Source organism: Panthera pardus, unplaced genomic scaffold, assembly GCF_024362965.1.
Source record: "Panthera pardus isolate Hobbes unplaced genomic scaffold, ASM2436296v1 HiC_scaffold_22, whole genome shotgun sequence".
In the NCBI taxonomy this organism is placed as follows: domain Eukaryota; kingdom Metazoa; phylum Chordata; class Mammalia; order Carnivora; family Felidae; genus Panthera; species Panthera pardus.
In genome coordinates this window covers 32,000,978-32,024,169 of record NW_026526788.1, presented here as the reverse complement: position 1 = coordinate 32,024,169, position 23,192 = coordinate 32,000,978, and the positions used below count along the sequence as shown (strand labels likewise).

The window sequence follows — 23,192 nt, the reverse complement described above, 5'->3', positions numbered from 1 at the left end:
ACCGCTCCTTAGGTTCACCGACGCGAGGGTTCAGGTAGGGCGGGAGGAGGCTCAGGTTTTGGGGATCCCAGGCCAGGCTTCCTCCCACTGCCCTGCTCCAGGCCAGACCTCATCCTCTCCTTCCCTGGGCCTGGGGTTAAGGGGCTCCCAGGCCTGCCTGCCCGCCTACCCCCGGTGTATATAGGCCCCCACAGGGAGCCCACAGAGGAGATCACCGCATCCTCCCTGCCCATCAGGTCTTCCTTCTTTCCATCCTAGCCACGCCTCCGTACCTTTAGGCAGCTGTCACAGCCGCCAGGCAACAAGCCCAGGCTTAGTGACAGCACCAACTCCACCATTTACTGGCTGTGTAGCTTTGGAAAAAATTATTCAACCTCTCTGATCTTCCATTTCCTCAACTGAAAGTAGGAACAAAAACACATACAGCACCGGGAGGCTTTGGGGAATGGAGGAGCGAACAAGAAGTCGAGGGGTGGGACAAAGTGGTCCCCGTCCCGCGCCCTGCCTGGCAGACACACGTGATCTCACTCGCCAAGGCTTTGCCCATCCGTCATGATTCTGGTCAGGGAGTTCTGTGAAGTCCCAGAGCCCCAGTCTGCTCACCTGTGAAATGGGTACAATAATGCCCACCATGCTGTCAGGGCAGAACCAGACAAGGCTTCTGTGCCCTGATTCCTCCCAAACTCTCTGGCTGGGGTCAAGGCCTGCTTTAGGCTTCCTGTGTTCCCTTCCACCATAGGGCCTTTGCATATGCTATTCCCTCTGCCTTCACACTCTTCCTCCTTGGCTGGGTAAATGTCTTTCTATGCTTTCGGTGGATCTCAGCTTGAGTCATTTCCTCAAGGAAGCCCTCCTCAATTTCCTTGGCATCTTATTACACATTTTCCTGTAGCATACGTTTATTGGTGTGATTATTGATTTATTAACGTTCGTTTATTTTTTTGGGGGGGGGGAGGGAGGGAGGAAGAGGCAGAGAGAGAGGAGGGACAGAGGATCCAAAGCGGGCTCCACGCTAACAGCAGAGTCCGACGCGGGGCTCGAACTTGAGAACCGTGAGATCATGACCTGAGCCGAAGTTAGAGGCTCAACCGACTGAGTCACGCGAGTGCCCCTACTGGTGTGATAACTTAATCAATATTCCTCTCCTCTCCCACTGTATCTTATGTTTGTGAAGACAGAGGCTGTGTCTGATTTTGGTTTCCTGTTGTACCCTGAGCCCAGCCCACAGCCTGGCACACAGTAAGTGCTTCCTCTAGGATCACCAGTGGGATGTCCTTTGTGAGGTGCTCCCAGCATGGGGAGTCAGCCTCAGTGGGTGAGAACAGAGGGCAGGGGCCAAGATTTACAGCATTAGATCTGGGTCTATGTTCCTACCCAGGGCCTCACGATCCATATCTGCTTCCCCTGGTCCCAAAGGCCTGATGGGTTACTCAAGAGCCTGCCCCAGTCTGTCCCTCCTGCTGCCTCCCCGCCCCTCCCAGGGCCCACAGGGGCTGCTGGGGTCAGGGAGGAGTCAGGTGTAGGTGAGCTGTGGTTTGGGGGTTCCCGCCTTGCAGAGGAAATGGTGCCACCTTTAAAAGGCCCCTCAGCCTGCCTCCACCCTAGCACCTCCGACAGTGCTTGGGCCGACAGAGCAGGTGTATCTGGCACAGTGGCCCCTGGAGCCTGAGAGGAAGCCAGGGCAGAAGCAAAAGCAAAAGCAGGGCAGAAGCCATAGGTCCTGCTTCCTAGAAGAGGGTGAAGTGACTGGAAATCCAGGGGCCTGCACAGGAGTGCACGTTCTGAAATGCCCTTGGCAGCCCAGCCCATGCAGAGGAAGAAGGGCTTCCACAGCCTTGGTGGGAAGGGTCCTAACCATCCTGCTGCTTCTCAGGCTCCACCTGGCCTCGGCTCCCAGACTCCCCACACTACGATAGGTGAGCTGCAAATGGGCCCAAGCTGCAGATGAGGCTGCCGAGGCCCAGTGAGAGGGCCCCACGGAACCCGAGTCTCAGCTCCTCTGGCTGGGGTGGCCAGGAGCCTGAGCTGGGAGGTACAGGACACAGGGCACCTGCCTAGTGTCCCCCACTGAGGGTTCTGCTCACCGGCTGCCCTCTGGGACTCCTAGTGGGCCAAGGGGAGCTATGTGGCTCCCGGCTGCTCATGGCCTCACTACCCCTAGGCTGGCCCCGTGGATGGAGGGGGCTTTGGAGTACCCTCAAGTCCCTGCCAGGGCCATTGGAACTGAGTACCTGCAAGGGGCAGTGGTGCAGAGAACCCCAAGCAAGCGCATTTGGCTCTTAGCCCGGACAATAGGTTGATTTCTATCCCTCTAGGCTAATGTGATAGGGACTGGGTGGGGAGTGAAAATGTGGTCGTAACCAAGACTGCTGCTGAGCTGGCTGCCCCATGTGACCTACAGACGGCCTGCCCGGACTGGCTGGGACCCAAGCTGAATCATTTGTCAATGTTCTCATCGTCACTGCAGGATGCCACCCCGGGGCCCGCCCCCGTTTCAGCCCCGAGCCTCCCAGCCTGAGGTCCCTTGCCTGCCTCTCCCACCCTCCTAGGAACCTTGCCTGACACCTGTGACCTCAGCAGTCATGCTCCTCAAAACGCTCTGAGCATGTGGTCTCTGCCCTCAAGCCCTTCGAGTCCTCGAGGGCAGTGACTCACCCTGTGCCCATGGCTGCCCTTGTCTAGGACCCCTCAGGCCCTGGCACTGTGTGTCCCACCTCACGTGCACAGTAATAGAATGCGCTCCTTCCCCCAACCCCCGAGAGAGGGCGAGGTTCCTCTTTACCGATGCCACTCCCATCATATGCTCCTTGGGTCTTGGGGTCTAGTTTACAAAGGGCTTCTTATCCGTCATCGCCCGCCAGTGTCAGGGCTGCTGGCACCATCCTCATTTTAGACCCAAGGAGGGGAAGCACAGAGAAGCAGAGCGACTTGCCCGTGTCACCCAGCCAGTGAGGAGCAGAGCTGGGGCGGAGCCTCAGCGTTCCTTCCATCGTGTGTTCCACCTATGGCGCGCTAGGGTCCCCGCCCGGGCCCCGTGGGCTGGCAGGAAGGGCAGAGCCGGAGATGGGGAATGTGCCCGAGAGGGGCTGGGCCCGAGGGGGCTGGGCAGGAACCTGCTGCAGGCCTGTCCCTGTGCCTGTCTCCAGCGGAGGCAGGAAGGTGCAGGGCTACATGGGGACCGAACCGGCAATGGCCACAGCCAACACACAGGGGGGAGCCCCGGTCCACAGGCCACTCACCTTCTGTAGGCAGGGCCGGCGGGAAGCCACGGGAGAGAAGAGGCAAGGGTGCGAACAGTTAGCAGTCTGCAGCACTCCCAGCACCCGCCAATGCCCCCCGCACCTCACCCCTCCCTCCGGCTCTCTGTCTGTGGTCTCTGGGCCGCCCGGGGAGGTGTGGCACGACTGGCCACAGCGGTCAAAAGCCTCACCCATTTGTGGCCCGGCCCGTGCGTGGGGTGGCTGGTGAAGACGCAGGCTTTGGGGTGTCTTGGGGCAGTGAGCTATACCTGTGGGGCTCTCACCCGGGGACCCACTCACCACGGTGGAGTCCGCCTTGGGGCCGCCGTCATCTGCCGCCACCGTCAGGGTGTAGAAGTCGCCTTTTTCCCGGTCCACCAGGCCCTTGACTGTGATCACACCCTGTGGGGAGGGGGCCAGACGGGCGAGTGACGACGTCCTACCCACCGGGCGGAGGCCACCCCGCCCCCAAGCAGCCCCGCGCTCGGGTCAAACCAGAGTCCTCGCTGCTCCCAAACCTTCTGCCTACTTCCCCACTTCCTTGTCGCTCCCTCTGCCCGGCAGAACCTCCCGGTGAAGCTCTGTCGGCCCAAACCCTACTTCTTTCTCAGATCTCACTCAGATGCCACCCCTTTCACGTAGGCTGCCGGCTTCCCCAGCCAGGTAAGATCCCTCTGGCTCGGGCCTCAGGCAGCAACATCACACCCGCGTCGTAGTTCTTTTTACATCTTCCCTTGTGGTGCCCTGATGTGCACCCTTGACTACGCCTGCTTCTCCTCCCAGTCTCAGGACTCTTTGAAGGCTGGGAACGCTTGTTCATCTTTGTGAACCCAGTATTCCCTAGGACAAGGCCTGTACACTGTGCACTTGCCTATTTTTAAAATTTTTTTTTTAATGTTTATTTATTATTGAGAGAGAGAGAGAGAGAGAGAGCATGAGCAGGGGAGGGGCAGAGAGAGGGGGAGACACAGAATCCGAAGCAGGCTCCAGGCTCCGAGCCGTCAGCACAGAGCCCGACACGGGGCTCGAACTCACAGACTATGAGATCATGACCTGAGCCGAAGTCGGTCGCTTCAACCAACTGGGCCACCCCGGCGCCCCTACGCTTGCCTATTTTCAAAGAAGGGAGGCCGAGAAAAGACACGTTAAAGCAAAGATGGAAGAGTAAGATCCGGATGGTAGATGAGAGACTGGCTGCTACCGAGCTAAGACTAGCTACTGCGATGAAGCACTTTATATCTGAGCTTCCTAACAGCCAAGGTAAAAAGAGAAATGTGATGACTTACCTAGCTGTCGTTGTCTGGTAACAAGAAGGTTACCGGGTTGCCTACGTATAAACTTTACCTTACCCCTGAATATGGAGAGGAATGTTTCCTAGGGATATTTATCTCAAAGACACTTTATGACGAAGAGGAGAGTGCCATGCATATTGAAGGAGCTCAATAAATGTTGGTTAGCTGTAAAAGGATTGAGCTTCCTGCCCCTTAGAGCCCTTGCTGTGTCTGCTCCCAGTCTCCCTCACCGTGACAGAATCTATCTTGAAGAGGGCTTTGGCCTGAGTGCTCGTATAGGCGTCGAAGCGGTAGGTGATCTGATTGAGGTTGTCAATGGAGTAGGCCTGGACCCGCACAATCTCGGTGCCCAGGGCCAGGTTCTCCAAGACGGCAGCCTCGTAGGAGGCATTGGAGAACTGCACAGCCTCGTCCAGCTCGTTGAGCAGAGTGACGTAGACGCTGCAGAAGCCCTGGTTGAAGGGGGGTGCCTGGTCGGTGGCAGACACGTTCATCAGGTAGCTGGTTTTGGTCTCATAGTCCAGGTAATCCACGGTGATGATAAGCCCCGTGCTCTCGTCAATCTCAAACTTCCCCTCCGCGCCGGACAGAATGCGGTAATTCACCAGGCCACCGTCCCCTGTGGGAACACCCAAGAGGTTGTGCTGTCCCAGACCGGTGTGGGGCTGCCCTGGGGCTTCCCAAGGTGCCGCCAGCACACCTGCTGCTGACCCTGAGGGACACAGGGTGAGGGGCCTTGGCCGGCCTGCCCGGTGTGCACTGTCCCCCACCCCTGTGGGCTGGGTTTGTCCCAGGAGCAGCGGCAGGGGACGGGGTCAAGGTCTGTGTGGACAGCAAGGCCCAGCACACACAACCCCTCTCGGGCTTGGCTTTGGCATGAGAGAGGCACTGGTGGGATTTGGTTCTGCTTCTGGAGCCTCCAAATTCAAGTTCAGGTATCTCCCTTGGGTATTTGGACATTAGGGATCTCTTGTAGGGGGAACTTTCATCTACAAAGTGTCAGACAGGGGCAGCATCCTCAGAAGTGGCCGACACTCCATGTGGCCCCTCCAGCCAAAGGGTTCTAGTAACAGGGATACCCCCCCTCCCCCTCTCCTCCTCACTCCTCCACCTCAAACCCTCGGCCTCAGCGCGCTCTTCAACAGGAGTTCGAGTTGGGATTCCTCAGCTGAAGGCCACAGGCATTGAAGGGAATGGCCATAAAACCACTCAGGAAATCTCAGACTTCCTGCAAAGCATTTGCAAAGCTCGGGATGGATATACATCTTTCTGGGATTTTTCTAGGGAGGGATGCACAGCTCTCACTAATTTCTCAAAAGGATTCCTGACCCAGAAAAGGCCACGAAGCAGTGGGCAACGGTGACGTGTGGGATCTGACTCGTACGAAAGTGCCATATAAGGAATGGCAACCGACCTGAGAGTTTTCAGGCCTATTGTTCCCGCCACCCCATCCTGTGCCCCAGCGGGGCTGAGGGTGTGGAGAGGCGCTGACATGAGGTGACGCTGGGGGGCTGGGAAGCTGGGAGCAGCTCAGGGAGCCTCTCCAGGGGGGCAGTGGACCCCTAGGAAAGAGTCCCACTCTGGCTGCCTCCCTGGCTGGGGGTAGAGGCCCACATAGCTGGGCCCCATGAAGAGGGCCACAGTGACCTGGCCTCATTCTCCTTTGTTGGGCACTGGCACCTGGGGCCCTCTCTGGCGCTCAGGGTCCTTGGCGAGGTCTCGACTGCCTCCAGAGGATTGCAGAACCCTGCCCTTTGTGGAGCAAGTGTGTGTCAGGCCCTGAGCTAGGCCTGTAGGACACAGAGCCGCTTCTGGCTGGAGCAGCAGGCTTCAGCCAGCTGTGTGACAAGTCCTTTACCTCCCCCAGCACTGCCCGGCCCCCGGCCAAAGGCTAGCCAGGAGCTGCGGGTCCCCCAATGAGAAACCTAGACTTTCCAAGCTTGGGACCTACCCTCTCTCCATCTGGAGACTGGGACAACTCCCTGACTTCAGTCCTTCTAGGCCTGTGCATCTGGTGGGGATGCTACCAGGACTGTCCCCGAAGCCCCTCCCCAGCTTGGGAGCTGCTGGATGGGGGAGCCTGAGCCATCCCAAGGAAGACAGGCTCCACAGGAGCAGGAGGGAGGAGCTGGGCGGGGGGGGGTCACTCTAGGGAGCCGGCCTCACCAGTGTCTCGATCTGTGGCTCGGACGACGATGACCGATGTGCCGATACCCGCGGTCTCTCGAAGCCCCAGGCGGCTGTACTGCTGCTGTGTGAACACGGGGGCCTCGTCATTGACATCCTCCACGTACACTATCACCTGTAGGAGCCAGACCGGGGGTGGAAGGTCAAGGTTGGGTGGAGACCTGAGAAATCCAGGGCTGGGCCCACCTGGGCCTGCATGTGTGGCCGCTGCTCTCCCGGGCCAGCGGTGAGCTCTCTATGGAAGGCCTGGGGCTATCTGGTTGGTCACCATGTCCCCCGACCTTGCACGGTGCCGGGCATGGGGCAGGTGCTCAAACATCATTTTATCGTTCTCTTGGTTCCGCCACTAACCCTGTGGGAACCCGTGACTCTTTGTGGCCATCAAGTTTCTCAGCTATGACACAGTAACGTATCGGTGTCGTGATTCATGCTCTGAGCCATTTCTAGGGTTGTTATGAAGACAAAACCAGCCAGGCCTTGCAAAAGTACTTAAAAAGTTGAAAGTGACCCCATTCAAACATCAGAATATATCTGGGAGAATAGACATAAAGATGTTAATTATGATTGCAGCAGAGGACGCTGGTGCTCAGACCCCTGTGGATGCTCAGGCACCTTCTCTGAATGCTCTTGCTGTCTGCGGCCAGGAACCGTGGCTCTCTTTGGGGGACTAACCCCAGCCCACCCAGGCTGCTGAACACCAACACCCAGAGAGCCAGAAGTGCCTGGGAATTCTGTCCGCCCCCGCCCCCCCCCCCCCCCCCCCCCCCAAAACACACACACCCGGGGCGGTCCTTAGCCAGTGGCTGATGGGCGTGGAGTATAAACACTCTGGCTTCCTCAGCCCTGATTGGGTCCTTGGAGTGACTCTCTCCAGAGCTCTCTGTGGGACTGAGCCAAAGTTCCCACAGGGCGGCCCTTCCTTCCTGGTCCCATGCCCCTTTTGGCAAATTCTCCTGGGGATCCTTTCTCCTTATCACCTTCATAGCAACTCTTGTCTCAGGATTTGCTTCTGAGGATCCTGGCCAAGAAAGTGCCTATATCCGAATTGCAGAATTAGGCATAATTTTCATCACTGCTCAGGTGTACTTTCTAATCGCTCTTTAAAGAACATGTGTCTTTGCGGAACAAAAGGAAAACAGTTTAAGAGCTGTTAGTGGAGAGAGAGCCTGTGGCTAGAGATCAGGGTCATGGCTCTTCCTTTTGCCACACCACCTGCCCCTGCCCCTCACCTACACACAGGGGCACGGGGAGGGTCTGGCCCAGGATGGGCAGGACCAGGTCTGTGTCCAGAAGGAGCAGTGTGGTAGGGAAGAGGCGCGTGTCACAGAGCGCTGGTGCTTAAGGAGCCACAGGGAGGCCCAGGGCCTTTGCCTCTCCTCCAAGATGGGGGGGACCGTGGCCCAGGCAATGTGAGAGCACTAACATTGGGTTTCTGGTTCATCGCTGCCTTTGGGATCAGCCCTGGGTTCTTTAACTGTTATTATTAAATTTATTTTGAGAGAGAGAGAGGGAGAGAGAGAAGGGGGGGAAAGGGGGGGGAGAGGGAGAGAGAGAGAGAGGGAGGGAGAGAGAGGGAGAGAGAGGGAGAGAGGGAGAGAGGGAGAGAGGGAGAGAGGGAGAGAGGGAGGGAGGGAGAGAGGGGGAGAGAGAGAGAGAGGGAGAGAGAGAGAGAGAGGGAGAGAGAGAGAGGGGGAGAGGGAGGAGAGGGAGAGAGAGGGAACGCCAGCATGAGAGAGCAGGAGCAGGGGAGAGGGAGAGAGAGAGAATCTCAAATAGGCTCTACACTGTCAGTGCAGAGCCCAGCGCGGGGCTTCATGCCATGAACCGTGAGATCACGACCCGGGCCGAGGCCAAGAGTTGGATGCTTAACTGAGTGAGCCACCCAGGCACCCCTACTCTGGCTTTTCTTCTGGGCTTAGCTGGAAAGTTGCTGAAGAAAGTGAAGGGGCTTCTGTTAGCACAAGCACAAACGGTGGCCTGACTAGTAGAGGACTTGGGGGCTGGGGGAGGCTGGTAGCAGACGTAGGGGGGCAGAGAGGCACATGTGGGCAAAGGTTTCTCTACTTCCCTGCTCTTGGGGTTCCTGAGCCCTGCTGTGTCATCACATTTTCATGTCCAGACACCCAGAACCCACTATGCAAACTAAAGTGCCCGCCCCGGAGTGCAGCTGCTTACGAACTGGAACCTTCTAAGTTTGGCTTCACCAAGAACTTGGCTGGGAAGATGCTGGGTGGGGTGGGTGTGGGGGGAATTTGCATGGACGAATTTCGGGAACTCTCTTTCTGTAAACAGAAACTAACCATCCATCTTTCAAAACCGTCAGCCTTCCCCTTCCCGAGTCTGCTGGTCCAAATGGCTTTTCCTCCAAGGGTCGTGGGGACAAAACCAGGGCCAGTCTGCCAGTACGATAAAGAGGACGGAGGTGGCATGGAGCCTGGGTGTGGCCCGTTCTTCTATGAGGCTGTCTCCATACCTCTAGCCTTTTGTTGGTTTCAGCCTTGTTTTTAGCAGCAGAGACAGGAGGCAAAACGGTGTGGTTTACAAACCTGAGAGACACAGATGTACAGGAAACGCCCAGGTCTGCCAAGCTCTTGTGAGCGGGAGGGCTCAGCTACCGAACCACCAGGCTCCCTGGAGAACCAGCCCCACTGTCTGCCCAGTGCTGTGCCCTCCAACAGGGACAGGGTAGGAGATATGTGCACAGGCGTGTGCAAAATCGCAGTGTGCAAAATTGCAGTGCGCAATCGCAGTGTGAGGTCCCCGGTCTCTAGGAGGACTTTCTGTGCTCCCGGGCCCTGGTCTCTGAAGCGGGAACTGGAGAATAGAGGTGGGACCTAGGAGCTGTCTCCACTGCTGCTGGGCAAGTGAATCTGGGGCGAAGCTGGAGTCCCCACACTGTCTTCAGGGAAGCTCCCAGGTTTCCTGGGGCCCAGAGGTGTGGCGGCTGTGTCTTACAAGGGCTTTCAAGCCCCCGCCCTGGGTGCCAGCTCCTAAATTCCCACCTTAAAATGACTCGGGTTTTGGGCAGCGGTCTCTGTGCTCTGAAGGGCCTGTATATAGGGCAGCATGGTGTAGTGCCTGAGAGCACAGACCTGCCTGGACGGCCGGGGCGTGAAGCCCAGCTCTACCCTTACTGCTATGGGACCCTAAGCATGTTGGCCAACCCCTCTTTGCCTCAGTCTACTCCTCTGTACAAATGGGTATAATGACAATGCCTCCCTCGTAGGGCTGTTAGGAGGGTCAAAAGAGTTCAATGACAGGGGCGCCTGGGTGGCTCAGTCCATTGAACGTCCTACTCTCGATTTTGGCTCAGGTCATGATCTCAAGTTCGTGAGATCGAGTCCTGTGTCGGGCTCTGTGCTGACAGGGCAGAGCCTGCTTGGGATTCTCTCTCTCTCTCTGCTCCTCCCCACCCTCCTCCTAAAAAAAATAAAAAACATTTAAAAAAAAAAAAAAAGGAAAGAGTTCAAGGACAGAAAGCACTTAGAGTTCACGTGAGGGTTTGCTCTTCCTCATGGCCCATGGGGAGAGGACAGAAAGGAGCGTGGCCAACCAGGTGTGCTTCTCAGTGTCCCATCCCTGCGCTGACCGTCACAGCCTGGCTTCGATCTACATGCCCTGGGGCACTGCACACCATTTTGTTTACCAAGGTTGGTGGCTAAAGGAGGTTTGCAGTCACAATGCCGAGGCCGACAGGGGCAGGCCCTGGAGAGAGTGCCCACCTGCTCCCGGGAGGGTGGGGAGTGAGGGGCCACAAGGGGGGCCGTGATCAGGAAGCCAAAAGTCCAGGGAGCCAACCCGAGCTACCCTGACATCAGTCACTCTGCGGCCTGAAGTCGGCTCCACAAATAGCAAGCCGTGACGCGAGTGCGCTAATCAGCACGCGAGCAAGCGATTCGCAGTCGTGCAGGTGAACGTGGCCGTGGGGGAATGCCCCGGGGCACGTGGTGCGACAGGCAGTCACCAGGGCACTGGAATCATTCCAAGCAGCCCCAAGGTGTGAAAGCCCAAGGGATGTGACTCCCTGAGCCGTCCGTGCCTGGACAGACCCTCACTCAGAGGGGCAGCTGTAAGGACCCAGGTTTCTCTTTCCATCTCCTCCTGGGGCAAAGCTGCGGGGGCATCAGCAGATGGGCCAAGGCCAAGTCACCTACTCTCTAGCACCTCCCGCGTGATGGTGACCCAGGCTTCTGTTCATTGTTTCCAGCCCGGGGAAATAGCGGGGTGGAGATGTGGCTGATAAGAAGCTCATACTCAGTCCTGGGTAAAAGTCCCTGCCTGCTCCCCACCCCGGCTTTTCCCACCTTCCTCCTACTCTTCACCTTTGGGGTCTGACTCACTTTCCACCTGGTGCTGGGGAAGGGGCTGTGAGCTGCTGAGTGTGCAGCGGGGGTAGGGTTGGGTGGCCTCGAGAGGTCGTGTCGTTTACCTCAGCCATCCCTCTGCCACGGGGCAGAATAGTGCATAAACCGGCCCAGCCACTAGGGGTACCCGTCTGTTTGTTTTTGACCATTCGGGAAGATCAAGGTTAATCTGATTTCAGCCTCATAGGGCAGAGGCTCAAGGTGAGTGAGGGTGGGCAGAAAAGAATACGTTTGTTGCGGCAGCCGGGAACGGTAACTGGAATATTTGGGGGGACACTTTCAATGGGAAGTGTGCGGAGCCTGGACTCAGGAGTCCTGGCTCGAGTCCTGGTCCAGCACTAGTGACGCCTCTGTGCCTCAGTTTCCTCGTGCAGACTGAAGTTGGCAATGTCTCTATTTCCAAGATCGTAACTGTGAGATTTCCCTGGCTCATCCTAGCGAGTGGCGTGGCTGTGGGGGTTAGCAGGGTAAGGACACCCCTCCCGTCTCTTAGGACTGACATCGGTATCGCTGACCCCCTTCCACATCTGGAGAAACCGAGGCTCAGAACAAAAGGATGCTTCCAAGAGCCCAGGCTGGGCTCTGGCCTCCTCGACCACACACCTAGCCCCCGGTCACTCAGTAACTAAAACCCGTGGCTCCCGGCCCCCACCGGGCCTTAGCTGGTGGCCATCTCTGGTCCAGCTGTGGTCTTGGCCCAGCTCTGAGGCCACTGCTGAAGGGGAGGCAGGGCTTCACGGCCTGCTGACTGGCTACGTGCCAGCCCCTCCCTCCCCCTCCCCCCCCCCCCTTACCCTGACGGAGCTCCGCATGGGGCCCAGGTCATGGTTGTAAGCCTCCACTATCAGCACGTGGGATGAGTTCCGTTCTTGGTCCAGGGGCCGGGGCCCTCGCATCAGGAGTCCGTTGCCGACGTGGATCCGGAAGTTGTTGCCATGGTTACCTGTGCCGAGGGACAGAGGAGATGCATGGGCTCTGGCCTGGAGCAGGACATGGGATGTTCATAGCATGGCGATGGGGAAAATGTGGGGCCCGGACCCCTAGAATGCTGACCCCGCACAGAGGTCTCGGCAGCCTGGACAAAGCCCACTATGGCAAGAAGGCCTCTGCCTCACGCTGCCCTGACCTGGCAGGATTTGAGGGAGGGGACGGGAGCCTACCTTGTACCCTTCTTATGGGAAGGCTGGGGGTCCCCTGAGACCCCTATACGACATTTCAGGGGATTCAAAATTTCAGAAGGATCTGGGACAGTACAAGAAGAGACACAAAGGCAAGTTCTCTGTGGGCTGTTGAAGTGAGGATTTTGTGTATATCTTTGGGCTGGTCCAGGACTTTCCACCGTCCTAGGGTAAGAGCACGCCGATTTTCCGCTGGGGGGTCCACCCTCTTCCACCATCAGTCCACGTGCTTTGCGCAGGGGTGGTTTTACCCCCGATTCCAAGAGCAGGCAGATCGGCGTATTTCAATCTCTGGCCAATAGTAATCGGGTCAGGGATGGTCACGTGATGCTGGCTGGCCCAACGAGACTCCCGGCCAGCTCGCCGAGGGCACCGTCCCAGTGTCTGAGTGATGTTGGGCCGGTGACAATGTCTGGGGGGCTCACTGCCGGGGGCCGCCCTCCCCCATGCTCCCTCTGTCAGGGTGATTTCCCACTCGAGGCACTCCAGGACAGCAATCAAGCACAGCACACTCACTTCAAAGACACCCAACTTGGTGTGAACGATCAGAGAATGTCCGTTTCCCCCCTCTGCCCGCCGCCCGCATGTGTGGCTTGTATGGCGCCTAAGGTTTCCTTGGCCTCCCTTCCCAGACTCCCGGCAGCCTGGAGAAGCTCTGCCCTCCTCAGCGCAGGAGGGCAACCCACTCACCATGAAGGATGCGGTACCACACGCGCCCAAACTCGCCCTCATCTGCATCTGTGGCTTTGAGCTGAGGGAGAATGAGACATGTCACCCCCTGAACGCCACCCCACGGGGAGAGGAGGCGCTGGTGAAGCCCCTCTCCCACCTTCCACGCTGCCCCCAGCCCATCCTGGACAACCTGTGGTTGCCCACAGAAGCCAGGGGAGCGTCAGAGGCGAGGGACATGCCCGTCTCGACCCCCACAAGGATGCCTGTTGAGGGCTCTATGCTGCCCTGTCCTGGCAGGGGACCTGTCAGCTCTGCTCCTTGATCCTCCACCAGGGTCTTGGGGAGGGTGGGGGACAGGGTGGAGGGTGGCACACTGGAGCTCTCCGGATCCAGGCTTGACTAGGTCAGCCCATGGGAGCCTGCTTTCCTCCTTCCTCCTTCTGAGACCCCAGGAGCCTCATCTGGGGTAGGGCTGGACGTGCGGCCGCGCCTCGCCCCCAGTTTTCCTGGGCGGAAGCCATTCTGGCCATGCTGAGTCCCGGCTGGGCACCGGGTACCGAAAGAGCCACTTGGTGGAACCCCAGAAATCCCACCTCCCGCCAGGTGGCTCCGTACTCAACCACCCATGCGTTCACTCCGGTCTATTTCAGGTCACCGGGGCTTGTGGGCTGTCCCTGGTGGGACCTGGGGTGTGCTGTTCTCACTCAGAGACCCCACCCAGGGTCTCTCCGTTTTCACAAGGAGTCCAGCCTCGAGGCTGCTGGCAGAGTCACCGCCAGCCTCAAGGCGGGTCCTGTCGAACCAAGAACCGAACACCTACTCTACTGCCACACGCCTGAAGCGAGCAGAGGTCGCTCCCCCGCAAGGTGATGCAGGAAGAGGCCTGACGGCACGGCCGGGTGGACTCGGGGCCTCGGCGTGTCGTTTCGAGTCGTGGCGAATTGCCTTGTGATGCCCTGGACCTCTCGCTTCTGGATCTGCCCTCTTCTCTCCACCTCTCACCGCAGCACTGAGGCTGCCGGGTCCTTACTGACCGTGGCCAGCGGTGGCTGGTCTGCGAGGGGGGCACCTCATCAAAACTGGGTCAGTCTGCTCCTTCGCTGAGGTTTTGGACCTTGGGCCTAGAGAAAGAGCGAGTCCACCTTCCTACTGGTGAGAAGTGGGAGTATCTGAGCTCATTTTCCACGACTGCCTCCTCACCAGCTCTGCCCCAGCCACACGGATCTCCCTGCTGGTTCTTGAATGCCAAGCGCATGTTGTTTCCTCCACCGGCCAGCTCTCCCTCCGCGTTTGTGTTATGCTCGCGCCCTCATCGGCTTCAGGTCTCTGCTCAAATGTCATCTGTTCCCTGACCGCTGTATGTGGAACTGCAGCGCCCCCCCCCCCCACTCCCCACCACTCCAATACCCAGGCTGTCCCCACCCCCATCAGCTTCTGATGTACTATAACCTTGTTTACTATCTATATTCCCACGGAGAGAAGGGACTTTGTCCACTGCTATATCCTCAGTCTCTGGAACAATGGCCCAGGCACCACGACCTCTGTGCTGTATTTCTGGGAGCTTGGGCGGGGGAGGGGGGTCCTCGATGGGGAAGCTGCTTACGACTTAGGCTCCTTCGCAGGCAGCTGGCTGCTGGGGAGGCTCTGGCTTCCGGGAAGAAAGAAGGTTGGGGAGGGTGTGTGTGTGTGTGTGTGTGTGTGTGTGTGTGTGTGTGTGTGTGTGTGTGTGTGTGTGTGGTGTGAGAGAGCTGGAGAAACACCACCTGGAGGGTCTCCAAGGGCCCACCCAAACTATAAGGAACATAGCCACGGCTGGCCCTCAACCCTGTGCTTTCTGCCCTAAGATCTCTTTGACCTTTGAAAACATCGCTCACCCCTCCCTTCTGCAGCGAGACACCTTCAAAGGGCAGGTGCTTTTCTGGGAAGCTGAGTGGTAAGCCTGGGAGGTGAGGGGCGCAGGGGTGCAGGAGGGGAGGAGGGGCCCGGGAGCTGCCAGGGCCTATCACCCTGCTGCTGGGCTGTAGCCCCTCTCCTCTCTCCCCTCTCCCGGGTAACCTGGAGGCTGGCAGGCACTGAATAGCAACCCTCTGGCTGCCGACCATACCATTCAAACACCCGATGGGGGAAGGTGAGGGCTGCTGCCGGGGCAGTGAAAGCCTCCCCGTGACTCCCCCAGGCCTCCACCCTGCCCGCTGAGAGGGCTCCAAGGAGACCAGCTGAAGTGAGGTCCCGGGAAGGCTTGGGGAGCAACGGGGCTCCTCTGCCTGGCTCCCCTCTCCCTCTGCCCAGCCCAGTTGCCATCCCTACCCTTCTTGGCTGTCCCCTCCCCCAAGGCAGGGCCCAAACTCTTCCAGACAAAGCCAGGGCTAGCTGGAGAGTGAGTGAAGACAGCTCGCTCTGCCCAGCCTGGCTGACTGAGGGGCACAGGGCACGGCAGAGGCCGGGGCAGGTTGGGGTCACGGGTGGCACCCGGTGCTCCTTGGGCCTCTCTTGCACAGCTAAGAAGACCTTTCTACCCAGCCTGGGACTGCTGAGCGCTGGCTCTGAGGTCAGAGTTCGGGGAGCTGCAGGAGAAGGTGTGGTGAGGAAAGTGGGGCCAGACCCTTGCTGGGGGACTCTGGGGGAGGGTGTGAGGGTGCGTGCAGACCTGGGGAGTCCTTCTGCTTTCTGCAGAGTGGAAACAATGCCCAGCGAAGGACGGTGGCTGGCCCAAGGCCACACAGCAAGATGTACCCTGAGGTTAGTTCTTCTGTTCTAGCAGGTGCTGTTCTAGGGACCTCTGAGGGAAAAAAGAACGTTCTTGACTGAGCTTTCAGAGATATGTCTAAAGCAGGGGCCTGCCAGTGTGCCTTGGGCTTGCGGGCAGGGAGAAGCTTCACCTGCTCTCGAGATCATTCCTAGCCTCGGTCTGGTGGAGGCCTCTTTTCCCTGCAACCAGCTGACCCTTGGTGGATCAGAGGGATTGTAAAAGGATCTGGTAGCTGGTTTTGCTGTGTGTTCCAGGGAGGGTGGCTTGATGTCTTCAAGCCCTTTAGAATCTCTCGCTTCCAAGAAAACTACTAAGATGCTAATTATAGCCTCACGTGCCTTTTTATTAAAGTGCTTCCCCCAAGGACTGGAGTCTGGGCCAGCTTTGCTGGTCTGATAGGGTCCCCAGACTCATGTGACAGCCTTGAAATACTATCAGGACTAGCAGGATTGAGACTTCTCCCGCTTCAGATTGCCCAGGGAAGGAGAGGGGGCACGTTTTCTCAGTTTTCTCCCTGTGGTGGGCACACCCCATCCCTTTTCCATGCTCATATTCAAGGGACAGCCAACCACATATGGCCGCCCAGCTGGAGTGCTCTCTAGGCCCGATGCCTGAAAGGCAGGGGCCCTGGGCAGCTAGACGGGCATCAAAGTTTCCAGCTGGGAGCCGGGAGGGGTCGTGTTCTGTCTGGAAATGTGGGAAGGAGTGGTAGCAGGGAATGGGTGGGAGGCGGGCTGTGCTGTGTGCCCTCAGTTGGCCGGGCGCAGGGTGAGGCTGCGAGCAGGAAGGAGGCTGGGCGCTGGGAGCTGGGAGTTAGGTCCTGCCGCCATTGGTGAGTGCCCGGGGTAGGGACAGGGGCTCCAGAGGGTGGGGCGGGGGGCCCTCTCCACTCCCCACTGCCTGCTGACACGGGCTCTGGGCAACCCACATACAGAGCCTTGGCACAACTCTGCAGAGCGTCATGCTAGAAACTCAACCGTAAGTTTACTCTAAGCTGCAAGCCGGGAGAAAGGGGGAAACCTGCTGTCCCCGTCGCACGAAAGTATCTAAGGTCAAAGAGAAATAAAGGATTTTTTTTTTTTTTTTTTTTTTTAGGCCCTCTTTTGGACTTCCTGTCCTGCGTTTGTAGAAATCAAAGATCATCAGTGCTGGCCTGCGAGCTGGCAGTGGCCCGCTTGCGTGTTTTGTTTGGCCTGTTGTAGTGTTTTAGATATTTGAAAATTCATCGCACATTTTTTTGGAGTCGAGTTTAACTTTGGCACCATATCCCCCTTCCTGCGCCCCTCTCCTGGTTTAACCAAATTTGAATTACTTGCCAACATTTAAACGTCAGGAACGTTTGCCTGAAAAATCCAGATTTCTGGCTTCTCTTGGGAAACCGGAAAGAGCCGGGCCTGCGTTCTATCAGCCTGGCCGAGGCACCGCCACCTGCTTGAGGGTCCTCTGTCACAAGTTATCTACCGGCCATGCGCTCTAAGGATTTTTATTTACAACCCCAGACCTATCCAACCAGAAGCTCAGCCTGATTTTCCATCTACAAAGATTGTTTGCTGAGCTCCCTTTAGCGGGATGGCCGTGAGTGATAACAGGTACCTGGGGTCTGGAGGGGGAGTCAACCGTGTAGCTCTTTGTGGGTTCTCACCTGTTCTCAGAGCTGCTCAGTGATCTTGGAGGATTGGGAGCCACAGGGCCAGGAGTCAGGGAACCTAGTTCTGGTCTTCGCTTGGCCACTGGCTCACAGCATGGGCTTGGCCTTCCCTTGCTGGGGCCTCAGTTTCTTTCTTGTCATGGGAGCAGGTTGGGTCACACTGGGAAGCACCAGCAGGAATGCCCATGGGGCGGGCGAGGCAGGTGAAATAAAGTGTGTAGCGGGCCTGTGGGGGAGTGTGGTGACCTGGGGGCCAGAGACCTCTCTAAAGGGGACAAAGGCTGCTCAGCCTCAGCAACTGAGTGCCAGGCGGGAACTGGCTGCCAGTGTTGCAATTCTGAAATTTCAAGAGCAGCCGGACATTCAGACAGCCATGCGAAATCCCTTCGTTTTGGGTTTGTGACTTTAAAAATACTCGTGATTAATTGACATTTACAAAAACACGATAAGGACCCCATGAATGTACCTGCGGGCCCCCAGGTTGCAGCCCCAACATTAGATAATGTCTAGGGCCCTTGCCAGCTGCAGCATCCTATAACTGATAACTTGTTCCTGGTCACAGAGCAAGCTATTGACGGAGGTGGTCTTATATCCCAGGTTTTCAGGCAGAAGACTAGTGTAATTCATGAGGATTGATTTAAAAATGCCAGAAGGCATCACCCTGCTGCCTCCTCTGTAGCAAGTGGGCAGGGGGTAGAGCAGAAAGGGGACCTGGGTTCAGGCCCAGCTCTAGCACTTTCTGCTGTGTGACCTGAGACTTGTCACCTCTCTGGTCCTCACTGTTCTCACCTGTACAATGGTTGTGATGCTGTCTGCGGCTAGTTTAGCAGCACCCAGCCCCCATCAACGTTCCCCTTCCTGTTGCAGGAGCCATGAGCACACGGGGTCCCAGCCCCCTCGCCTTCCTCACCGCCCCTGTCACTCCCGGCAGCCCCACAGAGGCAGCTGACCCCCTCCCGGCGCTACTCGCCCTGGCCTGCATCTTCCTTCTGCTGGCCAGCTGTCTGCTCTTCATGACCCTCTGCAAACCGGCCGCTCTGGACCCGAGCCGCAGGGCTCGGGAGTGCATGCCCCATCACCCCGGGAGCCCCAGCGAGCCCCAGCTCAGGCTCTGGAAGCGCCTGGGCTCTCTGCGCCGCTCCCTGCACAGCTTCCGCAGAGGCAGGCCTGCTCCCAGACGCCCCCTGCCGGGCTGCGAGGACAACCTCGACTGTGACTGCACGGAATCTACCAAGATGTGATGGGGCGTCCCCACCACCCAGGACCCACCAGAGGTCCTCCTGCCGTGGACACAGCCTGGAACCAGGGACTGCAGAAGGACCTGGGCCACACGCTCAGCCACAGTGGTCCCCTGTGCGCCCAGGCCTGTGGCCTTTCCCAGAGACAGCCCCTGGAGGAAAGCCTTCCTCTCTGCCGACTCTGCAGCTGCTGCCTGCTGAAAGACTGCTGGGCCAACAGCGGGGTACCTGCAGCCATCTGACCCTCGGCCCCGGCTCCAGAGGGTACAACCCGGGACCCCCAGCACTCTTCTCTGGCAACCAGGCACTAACCACCTCCAGGAAGCAGTGCCCCTGCTTCCCAACAGAAGTCCTGCCCACCTTCCAGGTGCCACAGTCCAGCATGGATTCCAGTTTGAGTTGCCGAATGGCCAAAGGTTCCCTCCAGCCAAACGAAATACTCCGTCCACACGGGGGGCAAGGAACTGTCTTGCCCTCTGTGCCAACTCAGTGCCAGAGGCAAGAGGCAAGCCAGGGACTTCTCGCCTTGAAATCTTGGGACCTACCAGCATTCACCTAATAATCCCTGGGAGCAGCCAGCACCCCTGTGGGTCAGATGCCCGTGTGCCTGCTGGGAGGAGGGCGAGCAGGAGGCTCTCAACCCTGCCTAGCCAGTCACCCTCCTGGCAGCCATCTTGGTGGCCCCCCTTCAAGGCGCCCATGTCACAATGGACCAGGAAGGGGCTGAGAATGGGTTAAAGAGCTCCTTGTGAGGCCAAGGAGCTGTGCTGTGTCAAAGCGGTAGGAGGCATTGCCAGAAGCCAGAGGTGATGCCACCTGGGCTCCGAGGACACATCACAGCGTTCCTGCCTCGGCCAGGGCAGGAGGCCTCCTCCTTTTTGGGTAGGAGGGTCCAGACCTCTCCGGGACAACTGTGGGACCTCAGGTCTGGACCACACTAGGGGTGCTATCTGAGTTTTTGGCAATTGTGCCATTGACTGGCTACCTGTCAAAGCAATCCTACCCTAGAGTGGGCTTCTCGGAATTCCAAACCCCCAACTCTCCCCACAGGGTGCGGCTGTGCACTCGGGGTCCCAAATCTGGAGAGTGGACGGAGGGGGTCTGAGCTGCCTAGTTCCTGCCACCTGTGTCCTGCTACAGGGCTGCCGGGACCCACCTTGCTGTGACTCCCAATGCAGCCAGCCAGGTCTTCTCAGGAAGTGAGCTCCAGCTTTGCCACCCCCCAGCTCCAACACCATCACTGGTTTCCAACCGCTGGCTAGATAAAGCCACGGCTCCTTAGTGTGGTGATCGGCGTCCCCCGGGAGCTGGCTTCAAACTACCTTTCTAGCCTCACCTCGACCCGAGACTCCAGACAAACTGAACCACCTGTCCCCAGGCCGTGGCTTACGCTTCCCAAGGCACCCCCTCCGGGAAGCCCTCTTTGCTCTCCAGCGGAAAGCCACTTTCTGCCTAGAACCACTCCTGCTCCTCACATCTCTCAGAGAAAGGATCACTTCTTCCTGGCATTGGGGGCGATCCACATCTCTGTGTCCTCCCTACAAGCCCGGAAGCTTGCAGAGAGCAAGACCATGTCCAAACCTTCACGTTGCTTCACTGACTCCAGGCACAGAAGTAGGACGCCTCTGTTTCCCGGGTGAAGGATGGCCCCGTCTGGGTGTATCCCAACCCCCCAAAGTTTAAGGAGCCCTGGGGAGGTGGGGGGAAGCCATCTTCTCCCCGAGACAGAAGCTTTCTCTCCAGCATGTTGGTGAGGCCCTCTGTACCTTCCTTCCAGGTCAGTTTGACACCAGAGAGTGAGGCCAACTTGGCCAGAAACTTCCAAGGCCTTGGAGAAGTTGCTAAGGCCCGAATTTCTCCCTGAGAAACGGGGAGAATCAGGGCTGCCCTGTATTACTCACGGGCTCTAGAATTTCAGGCTGTGCAGTGTTGTGTAAATAGAAACCCATTCTTCAGGTTTAGAAAGTGGGCCAGGCCTCCTCCCACAGGGGTTTGTTACCCTCTCCCTTCCAGCTTGTGAACTTCTTCCTGGCTCCCTTCCCAGGGCCTCCCTGAGACATCCCAGGATGCACTCGGCCTACAGTCACCGGTGTCATGCCCAGGCCAGCATCCTGCTCGGTCCTAGGTGTTCTCTTCCTGGAGACTAGGGGGTAAGGCTGCCCTGAGGCCTGAGGAGAAGGAATAGCTGGGGATGGAAAGGGAGGGCGGGGGGTGGGGGGCCCACAAAGCTCTGGCCGCACCTCTAGGCATGTCCTCAGTTTGGTCCTGGGAGACTGTCAGTGAGTGGGGTGGCAGGTATTAGGCTAGAGGAGAAGCTGAGGCCAGAGGAAGAAAACCTCCCCGTTCCTCCTTCTGGAACCACCCCCAGACTCTTGCAAATCCCTGTGGCTTCCTGGACTCTCCGTTCCTCTAGGAGTCAGCACCCTGCTCCCAGCCCATTTCCTGCCTTCCTCCCGCCCCGATGCAGGGAGGTGGATCCACGTCCAGCCCCTTCTGATCCTGGATCCTGGGAGTCTGCCCTGGCGGACAGGCCCAGATTTGCTGTGTTTGGCTCAGCCCCGGCCTCCCACCGCATCCAGCAACGGAGGCCTCCAGGGGGAGGTGGGGGAGGGGACCTAAGCCTCATTTTCAGGTCCTCCCCTTTCTCCTCTGAGCCTCAGAGCTGTCCTGCACCCTGGGCAAAGGAACTCTTTCTTCTTGTGCCTGTTTACTTCCTAAGAGGAGAGCTTTGGCCAAGGGCCCCGTGAAAGCCGCTCTGTTCTGGGCCTAGCTGGGCCCTGCCTCTTCCCCCTCACCTCCTACCGGGAAAATGTGACAGCTCCATCCACTTGCTGTTCCAAAAAGCCCTCTGGGTGGGGTGGGGGGAGAGGAGAGGGCTGTGGGGGAAGGGAGGGAGGCAAGGCCTTCCTTCTGTTTTGCGGGGAACCAGGGTGCTGTCTCAGGCCACAGAAACTAAAGGCCTACCATCCCCAGAAGGGAGGAGGGTGCCTGGCTCCCTCTTTCCCCACTGCCTACTGGATACTTCCGGAGCAGCAGCGGAACCCTCTTCTGTTTCCATCCCTCCACGTGGCAGCCATGCCTGCCCCCAGCCCACCAACAGCCCTAAGGGGCCATGGCCACCTGCCTGCACGATGCTGTGTCCCTCAGGGATGTCCTCGGGGATGCTGGCCTCATAGCTGCTCTGCAGAAAGATGGGCCGGTTGTCGTTCACATCCAGGACGGTGACAAACACGGTGGCCGTCCCCGTGCGCCGCTTACCTACAGGGCCATTGTCTGTGGGAGTTGAAGGAAGATGGGCTGTTAGTGGCTGCCTGAGGGACAGATTTCCCTGGGCACGTGTCCTGTTCATCCCACCCGCTCTGGCCGTCGCAAGGGGTGGGTTTGTTTTTTTTTCCCCTTTTTTTAGATTAAGAATAACACTAACAATATCTAACCTGTCCCAGGCGCTATTCTAACTCATGCAGCCCTCAGGAGAAGCATGTGAAATAGGTGCTGTTATTATTATTCCCATTTTACAGAGGAGGTAACGGAGGCACGAAGTGCTTCAGTCGTGGCCCCCGGAAGATCTACCCGCGTCAGATCCCTGGGAACTTGTGAATGTCAACTTATTAGGAAAAAGTGTCTTTGAAGATATAATTAAGAGTCTTGAGATGAGGTATCCTCGACTGCCTGGGTGGGCCACAGGCCCAATGGCAAAGGTTCTTAAAAGAAAAAGGCAGAGGGAGGCCTGAATCGAAGAGAAGGCCAGGTTAGGCCGGAGGCAGAGACCGGAGTTTTGCAGCCACGAACCAAGGATTATTTAGAGCCACCAGAAACGCTTAGAGTCAAGGAAGGATGCCCCTCTAGAGCCTTCAGAAGGGAATGCAGGCCTGCCAACACCTTAATTTTGAACTTCTGGCCTCCAGCGCCATGAGAAAATAAATCTCTACTCTTTTAAGCTACTCAGTTTGTGGTAATTCGTTACAGCAGCCCGCGGAGACAGATCCAGGAACAGCTCACAAGCCAACTGCTGGCGGGGCCAGGCGGGCGAGACCCATGGGGGCACAGGTGGGAGGGGTGACCCTGATGGCAGCTCTTCTCCGCGCCGGTCCGTAGTGGGCCCCGTGACACTAGACCTTCCGATTTCTCCAGAGAAACTGAACATCTGAGCTTCTAAATAAAATCTCCTGATTTTTAAATGTTCACAACTAACTGTCCTTCTGTATGAAACAAGAGACGGGTCACACATGCCTACGGGACAGATTTGGCCTCTGGACCCTCTGCATTCGGGGGTACAGGCCCTGCTTGATTTCCGAGCCGGAGGTATCCAGGGGCTCTGCCCCCTCAGTTCCCTGCAGGACCCTCCCGGGGCTGGGGAAGGGGCTCAGCCCCATGGACAGCTGTCACGTTGCCCTCCCTGGAGGAAGGAACTTGGGCCCCGTGCTACACGTCCAGGCGAGGAGAGTCACCCTAGGGCGGAGTGCAGGCAGCTGGAATTGACTAAGGACCAGGGGTGACTCAGTCCTTCTTCCCGAGGCCAGCTGACCACATGCTGGGGCACAAGTGTCTAACCTGGTCTTGCTCTTTGGAGCTCCTCTCCAAGCCCAGCCTCCCACGGGAGCTCCTGCTTACTTGGCCTGGCTGGA

The 23,192-nt window shown here is 58.1% G+C and overlaps 2 protein-coding genes across 9 annotated transcripts in view; one reads left to right on the top strand and one right to left on the bottom strand.

The window, feature by feature from the left end:
* Window positions 1-23,192, bottom strand: part of CDH23 (cadherin related 23) — a 413,989-nt gene that overhangs the window by 73,818 nt on the left and 316,979 nt on the right. Inside the window, 6 exon segments of the mRNA XM_053888562.1 lie at window positions 3,540-3,641; window positions 4,762-5,150; window positions 6,698-6,833; window positions 11,877-12,025; window positions 12,951-13,011; window positions 21,692-21,840. Of these exon segments, the coding sequence (XP_053744537.1) occupies window positions 3,540-3,641; window positions 4,762-5,150; window positions 6,698-6,833; window positions 11,877-12,025; window positions 12,951-13,011; window positions 21,692-21,840 (986 nt within the window).
* On the top strand, window positions 3,655-20,151 carry CUNH10orf105 (chromosome unknown C10orf105 homolog). 8 transcript variants are annotated; one of them, XM_053888561.1, is made up of 2 exons: window positions 3,655-3,902; window positions 18,197-20,151. In XM_053888561.1, the coding sequence occupies exon 2, from the start codon at window positions 18,202-18,204 to the stop codon at window positions 18,568-18,570; it is 369 nt and encodes a 122-aa protein (XP_053744536.1). In that variant the 5' UTR covers window positions 3,655-3,902; window positions 18,197-18,201; the 3' UTR covers window positions 18,571-20,151. The 8 variants fall into 8 exon arrangements, with proteins under 8 accessions (XP_053744536.1, XP_019300012.1, XP_019300010.1 ...); XM_019444467.2 differs by lacking the exon at window positions 3,655-3,902 and adding an exon at window positions 14,645-14,865; XM_019444465.2 differs by lacking the exon at window positions 3,655-3,902 and adding an exon at window positions 14,910-15,480.